We start from the raw sequence: 21961 nt of genomic DNA, 5'->3' as shown, positions 1-21961 counted from the left end.
TAGTCCCCAAACCGCCTTAGACAGACCCACACACAGAGGGGCGACGGAAGCCCTCCTGGCGGCCGGCCCTTACTTGTCCGGCTTGAGGTCGCGGTGGACGATGCCGTAGTTGTGCAGGTACTCTAGCGCCAGGACCGTCTCTGCGAAATACATCCGAGCCACATCCACCGGAAGGGGACCCATGTTCTTCAAGAGGGTGGCACAGTCCCCGCCTAAGGGAGACAGAGGGGCGGTGAGAGACACCTGGGTCCAGGAACGGGGGGCAGATTTAGCCTGGAGAAGGGGAGGTTAAGGGGTGATATGATAGCCATGTTCAAATAGATAAAAGGATGTCACATAGAGGAGGGAGAAAGGTTGTTTTCTGCTGCTCCAGAGAAGCGGACACGGAGCAATGGATCCAAACTACAAGAAAGAAGATTCCACCTAAACATTAGGAAGAACTTCCTGACAGTAAGAGCTGTTTGACAGTGGAATTTGCTGCCAAGGAGTGTGGTGGAGTCTCCTTCTTTGGAGGTCTTGAAGCAGAGGCTTGACAACCATATGTCAGGAGTGCTCTGATGGTGTTTCCTGCTTGGCAGGGGGTTGGACTCTATGGTCCTTGGGGTCTCTTCCAACTCTAGGATTCTATGATTCTATGATTCAATCCTGCCAGTCCCTTGAACCTATGCCGGCGGTCCCAGGATCTCAAGAGTTTAGAAGGGAACCCGCGGGGTCATCCAGCCCAACCTGCCGCGATGCAGGAATCTCAAACTTTTTGGGGGGGGAGGCCCTGCACCCTTGCCTCCTTTAAGCGCACCCCCCCCCGCGCTATAAAAAGTCGGAATAGTGGTTTGCACAACCCACTAAGGAAGGAAATAAAACCCGAAGCACATCTGGCAAATTCAAAACCCAGGTCAAAGCCATTCAATTCATTCAACCTACAGTGGTGCCTCGCAAGACGAAATTAATCCGTTCCGTGAGGCTCTTCGTATAGCGGTTTTTTCGTCTTGCAAAGCAAGACCATTGACAGCTTAGCAGATTAGTGCTATTAGCGGTTTAGCGGCTTTTAGCGGATCAGCTGATAAGCGGCTTAGCGGCTTAGAAAAAGGGGGGGGAAAGGAAAAAAAACCCGCAGGAACTCGCAAGACATTTTCGTCTTGCGAAGCAAGCCCATAGGGAAATTCGTTTAGCGAAGCGCCTCCAAAACGGAAAACCCTTTCGTCTAGCGGGTTTTCCGTCTTGCGAGGCGTTCGTCTTGCGGGGCACCACTGTATATGATGAACTTAAGTCATCAACACACACACCCCTCCTGGTAATCTCACCCCCAAATACAGCCCGCTCTGACCGGCAGAGCCTCTCCACGTCCCGGGCAAAGAAATACAATAATGAAATAATAATAATAATAATAATAATAATAATAATAATAATAATAAATTAAATCGCCCTGTTCCCTGTCTTATTTTAAAATCGTTCATGGCTGGATTGGAACCCAGGACCTTGGCATGTGCAAAGCAAGGGTCTTGTAACTGAGCGATGGTGGTTCCTTCTGGGAGAAGGAAAAGTGTGAGCCTAAACCAGGCGTCCCCAAACTCGGCCCTCCAGATGTTTTGTGACTACAACTCCCATCATGCCTAGCTAATAGGACCGGCAGTCGGGGATGATAGGAATTGTAGTCCCAAAACAGCTGGAGGGCCAAGTCTGGCCACCACCGCTCTAGATCAGGCATAGCTAAGCTCACCCTCCAGATTTCGGGACTACAACTCCCATCATGCCTAGCTAACAGGACTGGAGGTCAGGGATGATGGGAGTTGTAGTCCCAAAACATCTGGCCTAAACCTTGCAGAATAACTTCTGGAGAGGAAAAGGCGTTTAACCCCAAGGAGGTTGGATCGCACCCGGTATGACTCTTCTTCCGGCGGCCAAGCGGGTGCTGAACGTACAACGCCGCATTTTTCCGGGTCGGCGCCTGGCGCTACGACTCCCTCACCTTCGACATACTCCATGACCATGCAGAGGTGGCGCCGGGTCTCGAAGGAGCAGAACATGCTGACCACAAAGGGGTTTTCGGCGAAGGTCAGGATATCTCGCTCCACGAAGACCTGCTGGATCTGGTTGCGGAGGACCAGGTTTTGCTTGTTGATCTTCTTGATGGCAAAGCGCTGGCGGGTCTCTTTGTGGCGCACGAGGTAGACTGCCCTAGTGGGCAGAGCAGAGAGAGAGAGAGAGAGAGAGAGAGAGAGGTAGAAGGAGGAGGAATGGCCGACGAAATCGAGGGAAGGGGCGTTTAATGGGGCGGATTCACTGAATCGGTGCTTTTTTTCTTAAAAAAATAAAAACATTTAGGGGTGCTCTCGTTTTGACGCAAGGAAACCACCGTTTTATCGATCAAATCCGGGGAAATAAATACAGTAAGTGGACAAAAGGAAAAAGATTCACATCAGGCGAGCAAAAAGCAGATTGTATAAATTTAATTTATATAAGATTATTAGTACATGATGGTTTTCATCATGGCATATTGTGTATGTTATTTATGAATCTCAGTAAAGTATTTAAACTGGACAGGGGGATTGTTTAGGCGAGACAAAACAGGGGTGGGAAGCGTTTGGACTTCGGCAAAAACAACCCTGCGAAGTAGGCCAGGCGGGGAGAAAAAGGGACTAGATCCGAAGGCGAGTGGGGAATTGGAGCCGTTCCACGACACCCCTGCAAGGCAGCCCAGCCTGAGGTAGAGCGAGTGGCCAGAGCCAAGATTCGAACCACCCAGATGACCCAGAAAAATGTCTCCAGGAATATCCCATTATAGACACCCGGTTGCAAAATGGAAAACATTAAAGGGAAATAAAAAAAACCCTCACCCGTAGGCTCCGTTGCTGATCAGCTTGACAGTTTCGAAATCGCTCTCGCATGGGTTCCTTCGAGGAACAGCGGAAGGAGGGCGGCTCTGAGAGGGAGGAGAAGAGGAGGGCAAGACATTAGGATTCATTTGACGGCTTTATATATTTAAAAATATGTGCGTGTGCATATATACGGTGGGGGCTGCGTGACGACAGCCTTACCTTTCCATGTATATAGTAGGGTGATACATATATCTCCCCTATATAAAGGGAAAGGTAAGGCTGTCGTCACGCAGCCCCCATTGTAGTGACACATTGCCATTGTCTGAGTTTTCAGACAAATATACAGCCCTTTTTCTTTTAAACAAATATTCTCGTGGGTAGGATAAAAAGATACTTATTTTATTCATTCAGCCCTAAACCCACAAGTCTTGGTTCACAACATAGCAATAATATATCTATTATTTGCTATACCCAACCCTGGAACCTCCAAACCCGTTTAAAACAGGCTCTTCATCTCAAGGTCTTGGGTTCGAGTTCCAACTTGGGCAAAAGATCGCGGGGGGTTGGACTGGATGACCCTCGGGGTCCCTTCCGATATTGTAGAATCCTACGGTTCTACGATATCAGCGGGGGGAGAGGGCTGGTCTCACCTCGGAGAAGTCGCCCGGGTGCTCTGTTCCCGAAAGGGAGCCGCAGTCTACCTGATCGAGCTGAACAATTTCTGGAGGGGAAGAGAGAAAGAAACAGGAATGAACCCTCTGTCCCCTCCCTCAAATAAATTTCAGGGTCTCTGCGAAGCGGACAGTTCCTCAGGTAAAGCACGGGATCCTCGATCGCAGGGTGGCGGGTTCGAGTTCCGCCTTGGGCCTTGGCAGGGGGTTGGACTGGGTGACCCCAGGCGCCCCTTACGAAGGAGGAGAGAAATTAGAAGAAAAGGAGGAGCGAAAAACTTCTCCAGCTAAGGATAAGACACTAAGGGAAACAAGAGGGCAAGGAAGCAGCTGATCGGTAAACGATCGGGAGGGAGATAAGGGAGGCTAGAGATAAAGGAGGCTGCCTGGGAGGGGGGAGGTAAAAGCCCCTGGATCCTCAGGATTTTTGCATCAGGTCACCCCAAATTCACCATCAGATCCCATAGCATGTCCATGGCTACAGCCTGCACCCCAAAAAACCATGCACTCACTGTTTCGTGGGGCCGCAATGGCGCAGAAACGTGGTTACAAAGCACGGATCCATATGGATCCTCAGGATTTTTGCATTGGGCTACCCCAAACTCAGGGATGCGGGTGGCGCTGTGGGTTAAACCACAGAGCCTTGGACTTGCCGATCAGAAGGTCGGTGGTTCGAATCCCCGCAATGACGGGGTGAGCTCCCGTTGCTCAGTCCCTGCTCCTGCCCACCTAGCAGTTCCAAAGCACGTCAAAAGTGCAAGTAGATAAATAGGTACCGCTCCGGCGGGAAGGTCAACGGCGTTTCCGTGCGCTGCTCTGGTTCGCCAGAAGCAGCTTAGTCCTGCTGGCCACATGACCCGGAAGCTGTACGCCGTCTCCCTCGGCCAATAAAGCGAGATGAGCGCCACAACCCCGGAGTCGGCCACAACTGGACCTTACGGTCAGGGGTCCCTTTACCTTACCCCAAACTTACATGTCTTTGGCCACAGCATGAACCACAAAATTCCTACATCCACTATTTCGTTCAGAATATATTTTTTCTCTTGTTTCCCTCCTCTAAAAACTTGGTGAGTCTTATGGTCAAGTGCGGAAAATACAGCACATCTTTTGCCATGTGCCAATGGCTTGAGATACCTATTTGGTCTATCAATGACCATATAGCAGGCATGGCCAAACTCGGCCCTCCAGATGTTTTGGGACTACAACTCCCATCTTCCCTAGCTAGTGGTCAGGGATGATGGGAGATGTAGTCCCGAAACATCTGGAGGGCCGAGTTTGGCCATGCCTGATATAGCATATATTCAACACAAAAAACAGCGGCAATTTGTTGTGGACAAAGGACAGCTGGACATAGAAAGGGCCCCGTTCCCTTCAGGAGCTGAGGGCCATATCAAACCGAAATCCGGCCCTGGATAGTTCCCACCTCACCCCCCGCCTTCCACCTGAAAATCAGGGTCCCCGTCCGCCCCAAATCCTCACCCTCCAGAGGGTCTTTGGCCAGTCCCAGCTGGCTGATGATATATCTTGGAATATCGGTCTTGATCCCCTGGCCGACTTTGGCGTGTCCTTCGGCGGCTTCCAAGAGGTGATAGAACTCTTCCGGGTCGAATTCCTGCCAAAAGAGGAGGAGAGGGAAGAAGGGAACGAGGAAGGGAGAGAAAGATCATCAGGGGGTTTGGGCTGGGGGTTCATCAGTATGCGGATGATACCCAGCTCTACCTCTCTTTCAAATCAGAACCAGTGAAGGCGGTGAAGGTCCGGTGTGAGTGTCTGGAGGCGGTTGGAGGATGGATGGCGGCTAACGGATTGAGGTTGAATCCTGACAAGACAGACGGACTGTTTTGGTGGACAGGAGGTGGGCAGATGTGGGGGACTCTCTGGTCCTGAATGGGGTGACTGGGCCCCCGAAGGACCAGGTGCGCAGCCTGGGAGTCATTTTGGACTCCCAGCTCTCCATGGAGGCGCAGGTCAGTTCTGCGTCCAGGGCAGCTCCATCTGGGACGCAGGATGAGACCCTCCCTGCCCGCAGACTGTCTGGCCAGAGTGGTGCATGCTCTAGTTATCTCCCTCTTGGACTACTGCAATGTGCTCTATGTGGAGCTACCTTTGAAGGTGACCCAGAAACTGCAACTAATCCAGAATGCGGCAGCCAGACTGGGGACTGGGAGTGGAGACCACATAACCCCGGTCCTGAAAGACCTACATTGGCTCCCAGGACGTTTCCGGGCACAATTCAAAGTGTTGGTGCTGACCTTGAAAGCCCTAAATGACCCAGTAGACCTGAAGGAGCGTCTCCACCCCGGACACCAGGGTCCATCTGGCAGTTCCCTCTGTGCGAGAAGTGAGGTTACAGGGAACCAGGCACAGGGCCTTTTCAGTGGTGGCACGCGCCCTGTGGAACACCCTCCCACAAGATGCCAAGGAAATCAACAACTACCTGACTTTTAGAAGACATCTGAAGGCAGCCCTGTTTAGGGAAGCTTTTAATGTTTAATGCTTTAGTGCAGTTTTAATATTCTGTTGGAAGCCGCCCAGAGTGGCTGGGGAAGCCCAGCCAGATGGGTGGGGTATAAATATAAATATTATTATTATTATTACTATTACTATTATTATTATTATATAAAGAGAGGAAGAAGGGTTTGCTTCCGTTTAAAGGTGCATTTTCAGCTGCAATTCCTTGCAGACCCGAGAGTCAAGCATAGCGGTCAACGTTTCCCTTTTCTTGCGAGGAACCCTATTCGGAATAAGGGAATTTCCCTTTAAAAAAGGGAAACATTGGCAGATATGGAGTCGAGATTCTCTAGACTCGACGGGTCTGTTGATCCAAAGATCGGGTTGTGTTCCTTTTATTAGCTACGTTAAATTCCTACATATTAGAGTGCTGCACGCTGCCTGAATAACTTTTCTGTCTTCTCGGGCTCTGGACTATTTGAAATAATGTTTAGGATAATCCGCGATCAGAAACAAGAGGGATACCAAGAACAATGGAAGAAATTTAATGATTATTTAGCTAAATATTGCAATATATGATAAGTAGAAGCTACTTGAATTTACCAATTTGGCTTAGGAATAGAATATGATTAAGTTGTAAAACATTATGGGAGGAACTATGAAAAGAAGAAAGTAATTTGGGGGAAAAGAGTTAATTTTGTTAGAAAGAAGATAGTGGAAAACTAATACAGTGGAATTCAGTTAGGAGAGATTTGAGGAAGTCAATTAACAATGAAAACTAAATTGGATTTTAGAAAGATTATGTGTTTATTTGTATGTTCTTTTTTCTTTCTTTTTCTTTCTCCCCCCCTTTTTTTTCTTTTTTGTATGTCAGATTTGTTATAAACTTTGAAAACCAATAAAAAAAAATTTGGGGGGGAAAATGAAATAATGTTTAAGGCTTCGCCAAACACGGGCATATGCTTCGTACGAGATCACAGGTATTTTGGGGGGGGGGACTGGAAATAAGCGTGCAAAAATATTTTATTTAAAAAGATGCAAGTTATTTTAAAAAGAAAGGAATAATAATAATAATAATAATAATTTCTATACCATGCTTCATCCGAGGTTCAGAGGGAGGTTTACAATATTCATAAATACATCCTCAGTTGGGAGAGTCTAATACTCTTCATCTCAGGGCTGTGAGTTCGAGTTCTGCTTGGGCAGAATTGTAGGGGGCTGGGGTCCCAACCAACTCTGTGATTTCCCCATAATCATTTGCATCAATAATAATAATAATAAATTTTATTTGTATCCCGCTCTCCCCAGCCAAAGCCGGGCTCAGAGTGACTAACATCATATGAATAAGACAATATGCATAATACGATATACGATATGCAAATAAAATAACATTCAACATTCATTAAAACAACATAGAATAATATTAAATATCAGCATTTCAAAATTAAACAGAAATCCACTCAACAGTTACAATAAGTAATTTCTAAGCTCCAATCAATAAAACCAACAGCAAACCACAGTGCACAACATAATACAAGACAAAATCCGATGCGTTTTCCCCTTTGACCGCCCCCATCTGTGCAAAGGGAGAAGCGAGGAGGAGGGAGGAGGAAAAAAAGCGCGCGCCCTTCGATTAACGGCCGGCCGGCCGCGGGTTCGAGCGACTCTACCTTACCAGGCACTCCAGCAGCCGAGCCGGACGGGAGATGATGATCAGGAATTTCCGGACCAGCTGTTCCACAAAGCGCAGCTCTTCGCTCTCCGAGCGCTCCTGGGCCTGGAGGAGGAGGACCAGAGGGAGAACCGGACCTCAGCAGCCGCCATTTTTAAAATCACGTTTACCAAAAAAAACCCACACAAAACCAGTTGCATTTATTTTGGCTTCTCGCCGTTTTTAATTTGCCCGAGTCGTTTTCCCAATAAACCTCGCCAAACTCTCGCTTTGTCCTGCTACCTGGCGAGTTATTCATTTCGTTTATTTATGCTGTTTCTACCCAACCTTTCCCTTCCAAGGACTGGAATGTTATTAATAATAATAATAATAATAATAATAATAATAATAATAATGATGAAATTTGCAAGCAACCCTCTGTCAGTAGATTTCGGAGTGTCTTGCAGCGTAGGAACCCACGATCTCAGGAGTCCTTTCCAACTCTTCTAGGTTTGTTTTAATAATAATAATAATAATAATAATAAATTTGTATTTATACCCCGCCCTTCCCAGTTCAAAAACCAGGCTCAGGGCAGCTGACAACAAATTTAAAACACTTAATTATAAAAGCAGTATAAAAACATGAATAACAATAAAATTCAAAAATCAAATTAGGGGAAATAAGCATTAGAATTTTGATTTAACTTTGTAATGAATGATCTTAGAATTTTGTACTATTTTATTGTTGTTAGCCGCCCTGAGCCCGACCGGCTGGGGAGGGCGGGATATAAATAAATTTTATTATTATTATTATTATTATTATTATTATTATTATTATTATTATTAGAGAGGTTTTTTGGGGGGTTCCTCTCTGCCAGCGATTCCTGGGTTGGGATGGATGACCTCTGAGGGTCCCACTCACGTCTCGGAGCATCTTCTCGAGCTTCTCCTGCAGCTCGGCGAAGTAGCGGGAGGTGACGAGGGCCCCCCGCGACTTGGAGAGGCAGTCGCGCGCCAACTCAATGATCTGGTGGTGGATGAAGCCCAGGACGCCGTCGGCCAGCGGCAAAGTGTTGCTGGGCGATAAGTTGGCAATCATCTCCGCCAGGCGCTCCTCCATCTGCGCTGTGGCCTGGGGTGGGGGGACAGGACAAGGTGGGTGGGACACCCTCCGAAACAGAGGGGGGGCCAGGAAGAGAGAGACCTACCCCTCTTTCCCGGCCGAGATCTGAGTTCGAATCACGGGATTACGGGACGGCGCTTTTACTGACCTTTGGAAACCTCTCCTTGTAGACATGGTTCATCATCACTATCTCGTTGTCGAACGTCCCGCTCGTCCGGCCGGGGCTGCGGAAAACGGGGGGAGAAAGGGGGCTGAAAAATTGACAAAAAGCCCCCCCCCCGCAACCCCACCAGAAATCTCGGCTGCAAACCCTCCAGCCTTCTCTTTCGCAAAATTCTTTTTTATTCCCTTTCCCAAATGAATTCAATACAATTTATCGCAATCTGGTTTTCCACCCCCTTGCTTAGAACAGAACGTCATGAATAAAACCATCGTAATAAAATCATTAATAACTCAGAATGACTCCAAACTAATAAGAAAACGCACAGATTGAATTGCTTCCCATTGTTTTCGTAAGCGGCTGGTTAACAGGAGCAAAGGAAGGAAGAAGACACGGCACGAAAGGAAAAGGGGCGCGGCTGGAGGAGGAAAAGCAGCCACCACTCGTTTTTAACTACAGAGCTTCGATAATTTCAGAAAAAGAACAGCAATGATGATGATGATGATGATGATGATAATAATAATAATAATAAATGATAAAAAAGATAAAGTTACAAAGGGTGGAGACTCTTGCATGGCCTCTGAACTTACGTCTCCTCCCCTATAGCCCTTCGCCACTCACTCCATTCCTATACACACACACACACACACACACACACACACAATTTATTAATTTTATAATAACCCCTCCCCAAAAATCAAATAATCACATTCAAAAATTTAAAGCATAAGTCTGGATTGACTTCCCTCCCCTCCCCTTCCTGGTTCCATTATTTTACACTTAATTCACGCATGTCCTTAATCTCTTATATTCTCAGCCTCGGCCCTCCAGATGTTTTGAGACTACAATTCCCATCCTCTCTGACCGCTGGTCCTGCTAGCTAGGGATCATGGGAGTTGTAGGCCAAAAGGGCTGAAGGTTGAGAAAGCCTGTTCTTAACAGCCAACGTTGCAAACCTTACACCGCTCACTCCATTCCAGCCGCCCCCCAAAAGTCGGAGCCCGCGGTTCGGAAGCGTCTCCTACCTGAGGCTCCGGGATCGGGGCCGGAAGTAGGGCGAGCGCCGCCCGTCCTCGGCCGCCACGCTCTCGGTGCTGCGGAAATGTTTGGAGAGGAAATGGAGTTCGTCGGGAGTGGGCTGGTAAGGGAGTTGATGGAGGCGCTCCTGCGAGGAGGAGGAGGAGGACTAGAGAGAGAGAGACAGAAAGAGAAGGCCAAGCGTCAGGAGGAGGAGGCGGGCGATGAGATCAGGGGCACCCATGGGTGCTCAGCCACTCAGCACCCACACGGAAAATCTGAATCGCCGTCCTCGGGACGGAGGAGCGAGCGGAAAGACTGAGAATGGGGAGGGCAGAGGAAAAAGCGATAGGAGAGCCGTCTTTCCTCCTGCTCTAGGGAGGAGGGTGAGGACTTGAACCTGCGGCTTCGAGTCGCAAGAGGGGAGACTGCGACTCAAACCCCCCCACTTACCGAGACGGTGGAGCTGGGCGTGTTGGTGCCATAGCCGGAGGAGGGCAAGGAAGCCAGAGACCACCTTCGGCCGTCAGCCCTGGAAAGGGAAGAAGGAGAGCAGTCGAGCGAGGGGTTTCAGAAAAGCTTTTTCATTCAACGGGAAGAGAAACTGATCCGAATAAAAGCAAAGGGGGGGGGGAAACAAAACTGGAAAACGAAAAAAAGTAGAAGAAGCAAACAAAGAAAAATAAAGGACTTCCGATTTTCTGCCTTGTTACATAAAAGAAAGGATTCGAAACATTCGCTCAATAATAATAATTTTATTATTTGCACCCCACCCATCGGACTGGGTTTCCCCAGCCACTCCGACCTAACTGATCTACTTATGTTAGGAAATCCTTCAATAGATCGATTCGTTTTCCCTTCTACGCAAAAAGCGCAAGAGGGGTTCTCTCGTTTTCAGTTTCTCTCTAATCCAGAGTATCAACTCCAATAACTCCAGCTGCCGTTCCTCCATGATTAAATGATAGGAACTCCTTCCACCTTTGAGGCGCGGGATCTATAAAGTTCCATTTCCAGAGCGGCTGGCGACAAAACCAAAGGGCAAATAAAGTGGTTTTGGAAACGCCAATCACCTGTCGGTCCGAGGAGCATGGCTGGGCCAGGAATTGGTGGTGCGTCATCCGGAAAAAGAGAAATTTGGGGAGAGGAAGACAGAGAGAGAGAGAGAGAGAGGGAGGGAGGGAGAGAGAGAGAGAGAGAGAGAGGCGGCTGAGAGTCAAAAGGCGAGACTTCAAAACAGAAGCAAGGTACCTTTTTTCCAAGACCCTCCCTTCCCAAATTCGGGATACGCCTTTGCATTTAGCAGAAGGGATTTGCCGAGTCACGAGGGACCCCCAAAGTCCATCCATCCCAACCCGGCAAAAGAACCGATGAAGGCAACGCCCGGAAAGTTTGGAATCTCCCCAAGTTTGGAATCTCCCAATGCGTGAAATAGTGGCAGAAAAGGGAAAGGGGGAGAGAGAGAGAGCAAAGGTGCTGCTTGGGGAAGGATGGTTCAGTGGTTAGAGCAGCCGAAAGACCCCCAGGCTCAGGCTCTCCCTCCCCAGTTTCGCCAGCCGAGTCTCCCTCCCCAAACCCATTTGTTCTGCTGCCTGCCGCCCTGCAGACTCGCTTCGGCCAACGCCACCCCTGGCGGGCGGGACTCCTACCTGCGGGCAAAGGGGAAGCTGGCCGACGTGCCGGAGGAGAAGTTGCGGGGGCTGTCGAGGGGGCTGCTGCTGCTGGCTGCAGAGAGGGGGGGAAAACAAACCGTCCTTAGCTGCACTCGCTCGGGGTTGGGATAGATGACCAGGGGGGTTCCCTTCCAGCTCTAAAACTCCCCATAAGGTGATAGAGGCTCCTGGGTGTTTTAAACAGAGGCCTGCTCTCAGGAATCTATTTTTCTGCCATTTTTAAATTTATACTTTTCAGATTTATACACAAAACTGGGACGTCCTATTCCACACCCTTAAACATTTCTCCATAGAAAACAGAGAGACCCTGTTCTCTCTCTCTCCAGTTCTGTTTGTAAGAGATGCATTGTGCTTCTTTTGTTCTGTTTCTTCTTGTTTAAAACTTTTGTTGTGTGTTGATTTTCAATCAAGAAAGATTAATTTAAAAAAAATGATATGTGAAGCATAACACAATTAAATTCGGTGCTCCTGCGACAGGGATAATGTTGCTGATGGATTGGATAAATAAACAGAATATTGGGGGGGGGAGCTAGGAAGAGCCCTAGGGTGCCCCCGCTTTCTGCACCCAGCTTACCTGTCGTCACTGAGAGCGGGGAGAGGGGGCGGGAGAGGGTAGGCGATGGGGTTCCCACCACCAAACTTTTCCGGTTGCTCCGTCGACAGCTGGAAGCAAAGACATGTGAGGGTTAATTGCAAGGGTTATTTCAGGGGGGAGATCCCACCCCCAGAGAGGCAGCTGCCAGCACCCTTCACAGATCTAATAATAATAATAATAATAATAATAATGGAAACTCCACCTGCACAGGCAGTCTACACAGATTCCTAGCTTTCGGCTGGAATTTGTAAATTTCAAACCCCTATTCCAATGCCCGTAAGTCGCAGGGTGGTTCTCAGCAAAGTTCCAAAATAAAATCACAAGATACATTTTAATCATTATTCAAAAGGGCGTTTTATTTGGAGCTGTCAAGGTACCCAGGCACATCTGTGTCCAAGCCACATAAAATAATTAAAGCAACTGGCAATTAATTAAATGTGTGAACCGCCCTATACCCGTAAGTCCCAGGGTCTTTCACATCTGAGAACATCTCTGTCCGAGATAATGAAAATAATCCAAACAACGGGCAGTGCTAATGTCTGCGGACTCGTGGAAAAGTACACACCCCGACTAAAGACCCTGCCCACAAATATAAAAATCAAAATTGACACCTAATGTTGAAAAGCAATTCATGACGGCAGCTTTCAACAGTCCAACAGTGGCAGCCTGGAGCTACGATTGAGATTAGAATTGAAGTCTCCCTGCAGGGAATTACATTGCCTGTAAATAATTCTGTGGGGTTTTTTATATGTATATACAGTGGCACCTTGGTTCTCAAACACTTTGGTTCCCAAACGCCTTAGCTCCCAAATGCCTTGGTTCTCAAATGCTGAAAACTCGAAAGTGAGTGTTCCAGTTTTTGAATGTTTTTCCGAAGCCGGACGTCCGACGCGGCTGTTGGCTATTGCTTCTGGGACGCCTGCGGCAGTCAGAAGCCACGCCTTGGTTTCCGGACATTTTGGAAGTCAAATGGACTAAAAAGGTAAAGGGACCCCTGACCGTTAGGTCCAGTCATGGCCGACTCTGGGGTTGCGGCACTCATCTTGCTTTACTGGCCAAGGGACCCGGCGTACAGCTTCTGGGTCGTGTGTCCAGCAGGACTAAGACTCTTCTGGAGAACCAGAGCAGCGCACGGAAACGTCGTTTCCCTTCCCACCGGAGTGGTACCTATTTATCTACTTGCACTTTTATGTGCTTTCAAACTGCTAGGTGGGCAGGAGCAGGGACCGAGCAACAATGGGAGCTCACCCCGTCATTGCGGGGATTCGAACTGCCGACCTTCTGACCGGCAAGTCCTAGGCTCTGTGGTTTAACCCACAGCTAGACTAGAACAGAACAAACGGACTTGAACCCCAACACCCTAACTTTCTGCAAGATGCCCATCTCTGGCGCGATGCCCGGTTACATCACAGGGTGCTGAGGGCACCCCAGGGCAAGCAGAGCTGGCTGTTGTCCGGTTATGTAACCGCCGGCAGGGAGAAGGGAAGGGGGAAGTCGGGCGCACAGGAAACCAACGGGATGCAGAGACTCCCTGCGGGTTCCGGCCCTCGCCAGAATTTGCACCCAAGCCCCATTTTGCACCCAAAGCGGTCGCTCCCCAGCCCCTTTTAATTTTAACAGCAAAGAACTGGAAAGGCGATAACATCCCCACCGAAAGGGAATGGCAGGCGAAAATGACAGGATATTTGCAACTCGCAGGGATGACAGGGAGAAGATGAGCGACGTTCAGTCAATAAAGAATGGGCAGTATTTAAGGAATATATTAAAAACGACTGCGATAGTATCCATCTCCTGGCAGACCTAGAATGAATCTTGAAAGACAGAGAGAGTATACAATAAAAATCTTCTCTGTAATAAATGGGAAAGGAAGAAGACGACAAATTGTGTACAGATCAGCAAAATGTAAAACGACACAATGAGGAGAACCGGAAGTTGGTGTTTGTGGTGTAACTATGTTGAAAAATAATAATAATAGTTTCCAGTGTGTGTGGTGTGTATCGTATGTGTTGTACATACTGTCTAAGTTAAATGTTATAAGTTATATGTAAACTGGAGTTAATTGATGTACAATAATGGTTATTTTAATTTATATAAACTCTAACCCAATGGCTGCCATTAATTTGATTCTGAATTGATTCTAGAATGTGTTTTAATTACTTGATGGTGCGATTTTATGTACGCTGTGCTATTTTTACCTGTTGTTAGCCGCTCTGAGCCCGGCTTTGACCGGGGAGGGCGGGATACAAATAAAAATGTATTATTGTTATAAAGAGAAACACGTGCTCTAACCACTGAGCCACGCAGCCCCTTCCCGACATTTGGAGGAAGGCGAAAAGAGGGAAGATCAAATCGGCTCCGTTGCACAGAGCACAGCAGCTGCCAGGGCTTTTCTCGTCAGCCGCGCAAACAGGAAACGGAGGCTCTTCCTCTGCGGATCTTGGCCTCTCTCACACACAAGCGGATCCCAGTTGCTTTGGGGGCAAAAGCAGCAACCGTTGCCAAATGCACAGGCTGGCCCTGGCGCTTCTGCGCCCGAGGGTTGCCAACTTACCAAGCCCATGTTTCCAAAGTGCGGTTTTGCTGCCTCCCACCCCACGCCCTGCTCCTCAATCGCGTTCATCGGCCGAGGAAATTAAGGGTGTTGGTTCTGCGCCTCCTCGTTCTTAATCCGCACAACGGCCCTGCCAGGTAGACCGGGCTGAGAAGAGGGCTGAAACCGGGTAAAGCCCCAGGGCCCGATCTGATCCCTGCTGAAGCCATTAAACTACACCCAAAATGGTGGGCTGGCATCTTGGCCAAAACCTTCGATGCAATCAACGCTTCTGGCCTCATCCCCAAAATGTGGAAGGAGGCCATTATAGTACCAATTCATAAAAAAGGTTCTCCAATGGAGCCGGAAAACTACCGTAACATCAGCCTCCTTTCGATCATTGGGAAAATTTATGCCAGCTTTTTGCTGACTAAACTACTGCGATGGGTAGATGAGACTAATCAGATTGGCCACGAACAAGCAGGGTTCAGAATTAAACGCTCTACAACCGATCATGCGATAGTTCTTTACCATCTGGCACGAAAGTACTCCTCTCCCCCCCGGGGCTACCTCTGTGCTGCCTTCTTAGACCTAAAGGCAGCCTTTGACAGCGTTCCTAGAAACATTCTATGGGAGAAACTTGCGAAACAGGGCATTGATAGAAGACTCCTATGGCTTATAAGTCAGCTCCATGAAGGCACCCTTGCTAGAGTGAGACTTACTCCTGCGGGCGACCTCACAAATTCGATACCAATAAACAAGGGAGTGCGCCAAGGATGTATATTGGCTCCCTGTCTATTCAACCTATTCATCAGCGACATGCGAGCATCCCTAGTTAAATCATCTCCAAGTACACACGCGCCTAGACTTGCGGACTACCGCTGCCCACTCCTTTTATATGCGGACGACGCGGTAATTCTATCTTATACACGTGTTGGACTAACCAGAGCTTTGAAGATCTTTGCCACGTATTGTCAACTCAACCAATTAACCATCAACCATGCTAAATCCAAGATTCTGATTTTCTCCAGAAGCCGGAGATTATACGAATGGAAGCTTGGTGGAGCAAAAATAGAGCAAGTCCTAAAATTTCAATACCTAGGAGTTATTTTCCAACACAATTTGGGGTGGAAAGCTCAAATTCAACACCTACTTAACAAGGCCAAAACTCTGTCATATGCGCTCCTCCGATTCTTTTTTTCGGATGGAGCTTTGCATGTTCCCTCGGCCCTAAAGGTGTTCAAGGCAAAAGTGGTTGCCGCGCTTGCTTATGCTGCCCCGCTTTGGGCCGTGATGACAGATCTTGCTCCTCTTGAGACACTGCAAAATCAATTCCTGCGTCGGCTCCTAATGCTCCCCCTGTGCGTAAGCAACGCAGCCATGCGACTAGAACTGAAGATCGCATCCTTAGAAACTTGCCTGTGGAAGCAAGTCTTCAATTATTGGTTATCATTGTGGCATAGATTACCAAACCACTACCTTGTCCAATGCTTATGGCGAGATGAATTCTCTAGCCTTTGGTCTAGTAGAATTCATGCCAAACTCCTGAGTTATGGAATCTCTCCTTCAGATTCCCTAAAACTAGACCAAATTACCGCTCAAAGACTGATCCGCCAAAGACTGGATGACATCGATCTACAGCGAAATTATATGCTGGGGGGAGGTGTTTGTTCGCCCCAGAACATTGGTATCACTTTAACTTACTGCGTTCCATCATACCTCTCCTCCCTTTCGACTGTTGCCCATAGACTGGCCTTCACCAAAGCGAGGTTCAACGTTTTTCCCTCCAACGTCCTGAGACATAGATTCTCAAAGGGCCAAGCCCCCGCCACGTGCGAATGTGATAAGGAGACGCCGGAGTCGCTCCAGCACATCATGTTCACTTGCCCCCTGTTCAATGTGCCACGGGCAAATTTGTTGGGATCAATCATACAGAAACTAGAGGGTACCCCACCAAAATTCCACCTTGCCCAAATCTTGCAGGATAAGGATACTCATACGACCCTGAATGTGGCAAGGTTCCTGGTCGCTGTCCTTACCCAAAAGCGACGCCAAGGAGGACTACAAGCTAACTAAGGCGTAGTATGCCATTCTATTTTATAGTATTTTATTGTTATGGTGGTGTTTTAGCGGCTGTTTTTTTTTTTTTTTTTTTCCCACCACGTGCACAAGCTGTTATTTATGTGTTGTTTTTACCTGTATGGGCCTATGGCCGTAATAAATATTGTTTGTTTGTTTGCTGAGAAGAGGCGGCGGCTGGTTTCCGAGGGGCGTGTGGGGATTCGAACTCGGCTCTTTCCCAGTAAAAAAAAAAAGCATCACTGCCTTCGACCTTGGAGAGCTAACAGCCACCGAGAGCAGCCCACTCCTCGCTCCCAACCGCGGGATTTGCCGATTAATCGATCGCCAGTTTATTCCCTTTCAGTTCCATTTATGGACAGCCTCAATTTCACAGCAGAGGAATAAAAAAACAGGCTCCGCTTGTTCAAAACGAGAATGGTGATTTCCAAAAAACTTCCCTATAGAACGAAAACCAACCTCACATCTCAAAGCCAACGTTAAGCTGCGCCTTTCAAGAAAAAGAATACCGGGAATTGCAGTTTATCCTTCGCGCTGCTACAATTCCCAGCACCCTGAAACTAAAGTTCACGGGGCTTTCTTTTTGGGGGAAGCCGAGTGCTTTAAAAGTATGCTGTGTATGGAGACTTAGCCAAAAAAAGAGGAGGGGAGGGGAGTTTGGCAGTTTAAATTTCTCACAGAGGGGTGTGTAAAAGAAAGAAGGAAGGCCCGGCTGCAAAGAGAGAGGCACAGCCACCTCTTCCGCTCGTGGCGCAGAGACGCTTCGCTTGCGAAAAGATCCGCCGCCGATTCAAAACCAAAAAGGAAGTTCCCAATCGCTACAAAACGGAGCCAGACAATGCGTCAGAGGCTCAGGCCCAAAAACCTTTAGATTTATCTTATTTTAAAACAATACGATCCGGATCCTAGAACCTTTGACCCAGGTGTAAGTCCCAACAGAACGCCATTGGGCTTACTTTGGAGGGGAGATGTTTGGGGCAGAGGCTGAACTCAGAGGTGGAAGCAGCAACCCCAAAGCCCCAAGGGGGACAGCAGCAAATTTTTAGGACGCAGTGAGTTTTCTATATGGCAGAGACGGGAAGAGAACAGTTCAAAGGGTTGGTGCTGACCTTGAAAGCCCTAAACGGCCCAGTAGACCTGAAGGAGCGTCTCCACCCCGGACACCGGGGTCCCTCTCCCGAGGGCCTTCTGCGGTTCCCTCCCTGCGAGAAGTGAGGTTGCAGGGAACCAGGCAGAGGGCCTTCTCGGTGGTGGCACCCGCCCTGTGGAACTCCCTCCCACCAGATGTCAAGGAGATAAAGAACTATATGACTTTTAGGAGACATCTGAAGGCAGCCCTGTTTAGGGAAGCTTTTTAATGACTGATGTTATACTGTGTTTTTAATATTCTGTTGGGAACCGCGGAGTGTAAATAATAAACTTATTATTATTACTACTATTATTATTATTTCACCTGGATGAAGGTGGGAGTATCTTAAAAGCATTCGAAACTCAGATAAATGGCTCCTTAAACCAGGGTTTTGGTTGCCAAAGCGGAACGCCTCCTTGCCATTTGTGGGCCGGATTTGTGGGTCGCTATTTTTCAATACGGTTTCCGAAATCCATTCTGACGGCACGGATAAAATAGAAGGGATGGAATTCTACAGGACGGGAAGGTATTAGTGTGCGAAAACGGCCCAGATCCAAGGACCCCCAAAATGGCAGAGACCGACAAGGTCCAAAATGTGCCTGGCGAATTTCGAACACTGATCTACGTCCAAAAGGGATCATAGCTCCATGGGGCAAGTGTGACCCCTTTATCTTACCTCTCCGCAAAGCGAAGGTAAGGAGAGTCCCGCAGGAGCTGGATCCGGACATCTGGCCCGGACTCCTGTCCTCAGAGTGTCCGCTAAGATGCCCCAAAACGGAAGCCCGAAACCCGGACCTTAGCGCATCATCAGAGGCATTTCCTGCCCGTAGAAGCGACAACAGAGCCATTGGCCAGTAGCCACAGATCCTCCCTGGATTTGTATAATCTCCTTTTTAGAGTCATCCAAGTCGATGCTCATTGCTAAATCTCGCCCCATAGTTGAGCTGGGCATGATGCGAATAGCCTCCTTTTTCCTCTTCTTTTCGAAATGATTTTTACTGGTTTTACAAAACAAACCGCACACATTTAACACAATTAAATTTCAAAACAGAACAAGGATTCTTCCGAATCTTCAGATTTCCCTCCTCTCCTCTGTGGGTCCTTTAAATATCTTAATCAACTGCATATTATAGCTCATTCAGATAGTCCTCTCCAATATATCCGAAGTCTTTGCAACATCGCAAGAGTTATTCAAAGGCTGGCCAAGGAGTTCACAGCGCTCTCTCGGATACAATCTATATTTGCCTCCTTTTTCTGTCGCAAAAGGAAAGCCCTGCAGCAGCTGGATCCGGGCAAAAGGGCCTCATCCAGACCTGTCCTCACAGCACAGGAGGCCAGCTCCTAGGGGCCGAAGTCCCTTTGCCTCTCCTCCAATAGAATATTTGAGGTGGCCACACTCATACCCAAAGTTGATGGGCATTGCCATTTGAATGGCGATCGTGCGCCGCATCTTGCGATCAGTTATGTGGGGTGGGTCTTACCTGCCCCCCCCCAAATATTCCTGTTTGTGGCCCTGCCTCACTGTGACCGATCAAACACCCAAAAGTCAGAGCCAAGTGCAGTTCTGCTTCTACTGCCTTGACAGTGAATGGAGAACACATTTATTTACAAGACAATTGTGGCCCGGTGAAAACATTAGCAGGATTTTAACCAGCCTTGCAAAGTAACAAAAGCTATGGACAATTCAGACCGATAGAAAAATCTGGATATGAACTGACATGTGTAGTTTTAAACATTGTTATTAAGAGTTGTGGGGGGAGGTCTTGAGATTCTGAGCATTTTATGGGTTTTTAATTGATTTTGTTATATGCTTATACGTTTTAAAATCAAATAAAAACATATACTGCATACACACACACACAAACACACACACACACACACACACACACAGCGGTACTTCAGGTTAAGTACTTGATTTGTTCCGGAGGTCCGTTCTTAACCTGAAACTGTTCTTAACCTGAAGCACCACTTTAGCTAATGGGGCCTCCTGCTGCCGCCGCGCCGCTGGAGCCCAATTTCTGTTCTCATCCTGAAGCAAAGTTCTTAACCTGAAGCACTATTTCTGGGTTAGCAGAGTCTGTAACCTGAAGCGTATGTAACCTGAAGTAACACTGTATATGAGAATGCAGTCAACATGGCCACTGAAAACCACTGAACTGATCCAATACCTTTTTTAAGCTGCGGGTCAGAACCTAGGAGGAGCCCCCTGTCAGTGGCGTAGCGTGGATTGTCAGCACCCGGGGCAAGGCAAGTAATTTGCGCCCCCTAACTTGTAGATTTGTGCCCCCAAACCTGTGGATTTGCGCCCCCTAACCCTAACCCCCAGATGTTGCACCCGGTGCGGCCGGCCCCCCCTGCACCCCCCACGCTACGCCACTGCCCCCTGTGGCAGCAGGATCAGGCCCAAAGGTGTGCTTGCCTGGCCCAAAATCCTGTCCTCACCGTGGCCACCCAAAGGGAAACCACCAAGAGAGCAAAAAAAAAGCCTCACGTCTCCACCGTCCTAGGGTAGACTGCCCTTGCTCAGAGAGGCGCCACTGAGGAATTCTAAGCAACCGAGAAGAGCTTGGCTGCTGGATCAGGACCCAAGGGGGGGGGTCCCCATCCAGTCAGGTTCCATGTCCTCAGAGTGGCCAACCAGTTCAACCAGCGAAAAGCAGCGACTGGACCTCAATCCTGCTTCCAGCAGCGGAGGGCCCATCCTTGAAAGTGTCTCTTTTCCCACCACATTCCTGGAATTCTGCAATCCCCTCCACATCCTTGGAGCTTGAGTCAGGAACCAGCCTTGCTTCTCACCCGAGAAAAATCGCCCCCCACCAATGATCCAGGGTTCATTTTAGGACACAAATTGGGAGTTTGGGGAAAGAATTCCCCCCCTTAAACCTCACATTGCCTTTTTTGGGGAGGGTGGGAAGTTGGAGCACCAAAGGAGATCGGTGACCTCGGATGCTCCGGGTCCAAACCAGCCCCCCCTCCCTCACAATCTGGCCGAGGGGATTATGTCCTAATCTGTACAAGCGCACACAGATTAACGGGGGGGGGGGGAGGAGGGAGGAGAAACAACCAACCTGTTTCTCAGCGAGAGAGAGAAAACACAAAAGAAAGGAGATGAAGACCTTCGGGTGGATAATATATTAATTAAAAAAAGTCACAGCCCAGAAATTAGAGTACAAGATGATATTTCAGACGGGGGGGGGCTTCCTACACAAAAGCCCCCGCCACACACACACACACACACACACACACACACAGGCCAGAGAGGAGAGGCGCCTCTGGGTATGTGATTGTTAAACCTTTTTGCAAGCTTGGCGCGCCTGGGAACGTCCCCAAAAAAGCACCCGTGCGGGGGGGGGCTGCTTGTGCAATGCACACCACCCCCGGGGATGATGAGAACAAACTCTCCGCAAGCAACACCTCCCCCCCGCATCCCTCCGGCGAGGCGCTTTTTCCCCTCCCTCCCTCTCCAAAAAGCAGCTCCGCTCGGTGCGTAATTGCGCCCGGAAGCGTTCCGTTGGCTGCGCGCCTCCGCCTTGGTTACCTCTTGGAGCGCTGGCTGAGGGCGCCCAGCGGGGGCCCCCAGGTGCCGGGGTCCGACATCGCCGGCCACCGACCGGGTCCTTCTCCTCCTCCTCCCGCGGGGCGCCGTCACCGCCTTCCGAGGGCCGCCGGCCTCCGAGCCCAGGGCGCTCCGCAGCGCCCCCTCCCGAGATTTGCGCAGCAGAGAGAGACACACACACCAACCCCCGCCCGCCCCCGAATTCCTTTCCCACGTGCGCCGGGGAATCGGTTGGAAATGGTTCAGAAATGGGCCGCCGAAACGATCCCGGGGGTGCGGCGAGTCCGGGAAAAGGCGCAACGTTTGGGGTTGTTGTTTTTTCCAGTTTAGAGAGGCGGCGAGGAAGAGGCGACGTGAGAGAGGTTTGGAAAAGGATAGCACGACGGAAGAAATATCAACAGCCTCAGATATGCAGATGACACAGCCTTGATGGCAGAAAGTGAGGAGGAATTAAAGAATCTTTTAATGAGGGTGAAAGAGGAGAGCGCAAAATATGGTCTGAAGCTCAACTTC

The 21961-nt window shown here is 48.9% G+C and overlaps 1 protein-coding gene across 5 annotated transcripts in view; it reads right to left on the bottom strand.

Annotated features, from left to right (window-relative positions):
• MAST3 (microtubule associated serine/threonine kinase 3) overlaps positions 1-21961 on the bottom strand; it is a 58002-nt gene that overhangs the window by 20203 nt on the left and 15838 nt on the right. For 2 of the 5 annotated variants that reach the window (XM_081846023.1, XM_081846024.1), the window contains 13 exons: positions 12134-12222; positions 11536-11611; positions 10960-10980; positions 10343-10421; positions 9898-10058; positions 8861-8936; positions 8512-8721; positions 7614-7715; positions 4967-5099; positions 3467-3537; positions 2835-2920; positions 1967-2175; positions 74-212 (listed from right to left, as the gene is read on the bottom strand). In XM_081846023.1, coding sequence (XP_081702149.1) covers positions 74-212; positions 1967-2175; positions 2835-2920; positions 3467-3537; positions 4967-5099; positions 7614-7715; positions 8512-8721; positions 8861-8936; positions 9898-10058; positions 10343-10421; positions 10960-10980; positions 11536-11611; positions 12134-12222 — 1452 coding nt within the window. Of the gene's footprint in view, positions 1-73; positions 213-1966; positions 2176-2834; positions 2921-3466; positions 3538-4966; positions 5100-7613; positions 7716-8511; positions 8722-8860; positions 8937-9897; positions 10059-10342; positions 10422-10959; positions 10981-11535; positions 11612-12133; positions 12223-21430; positions 21577-21961 lie in introns of those variants that run through there. The other 3 variants (XM_081846026.1, XM_081846027.1, XM_081846025.1) reach the window with 3 other exon arrangements.

Source organism: Podarcis erhardii (genome assembly GCF_964252035.2).
Source record: "Podarcis erhardii genome assembly, chromosome: 18".
In the NCBI taxonomy this organism is placed as follows: Eukaryota; Metazoa; Chordata; class Lepidosauria; order Squamata; family Lacertidae; genus Podarcis; species Podarcis erhardii.
This window is presented reverse-complemented; position numbering and strand designations above follow the sequence as displayed.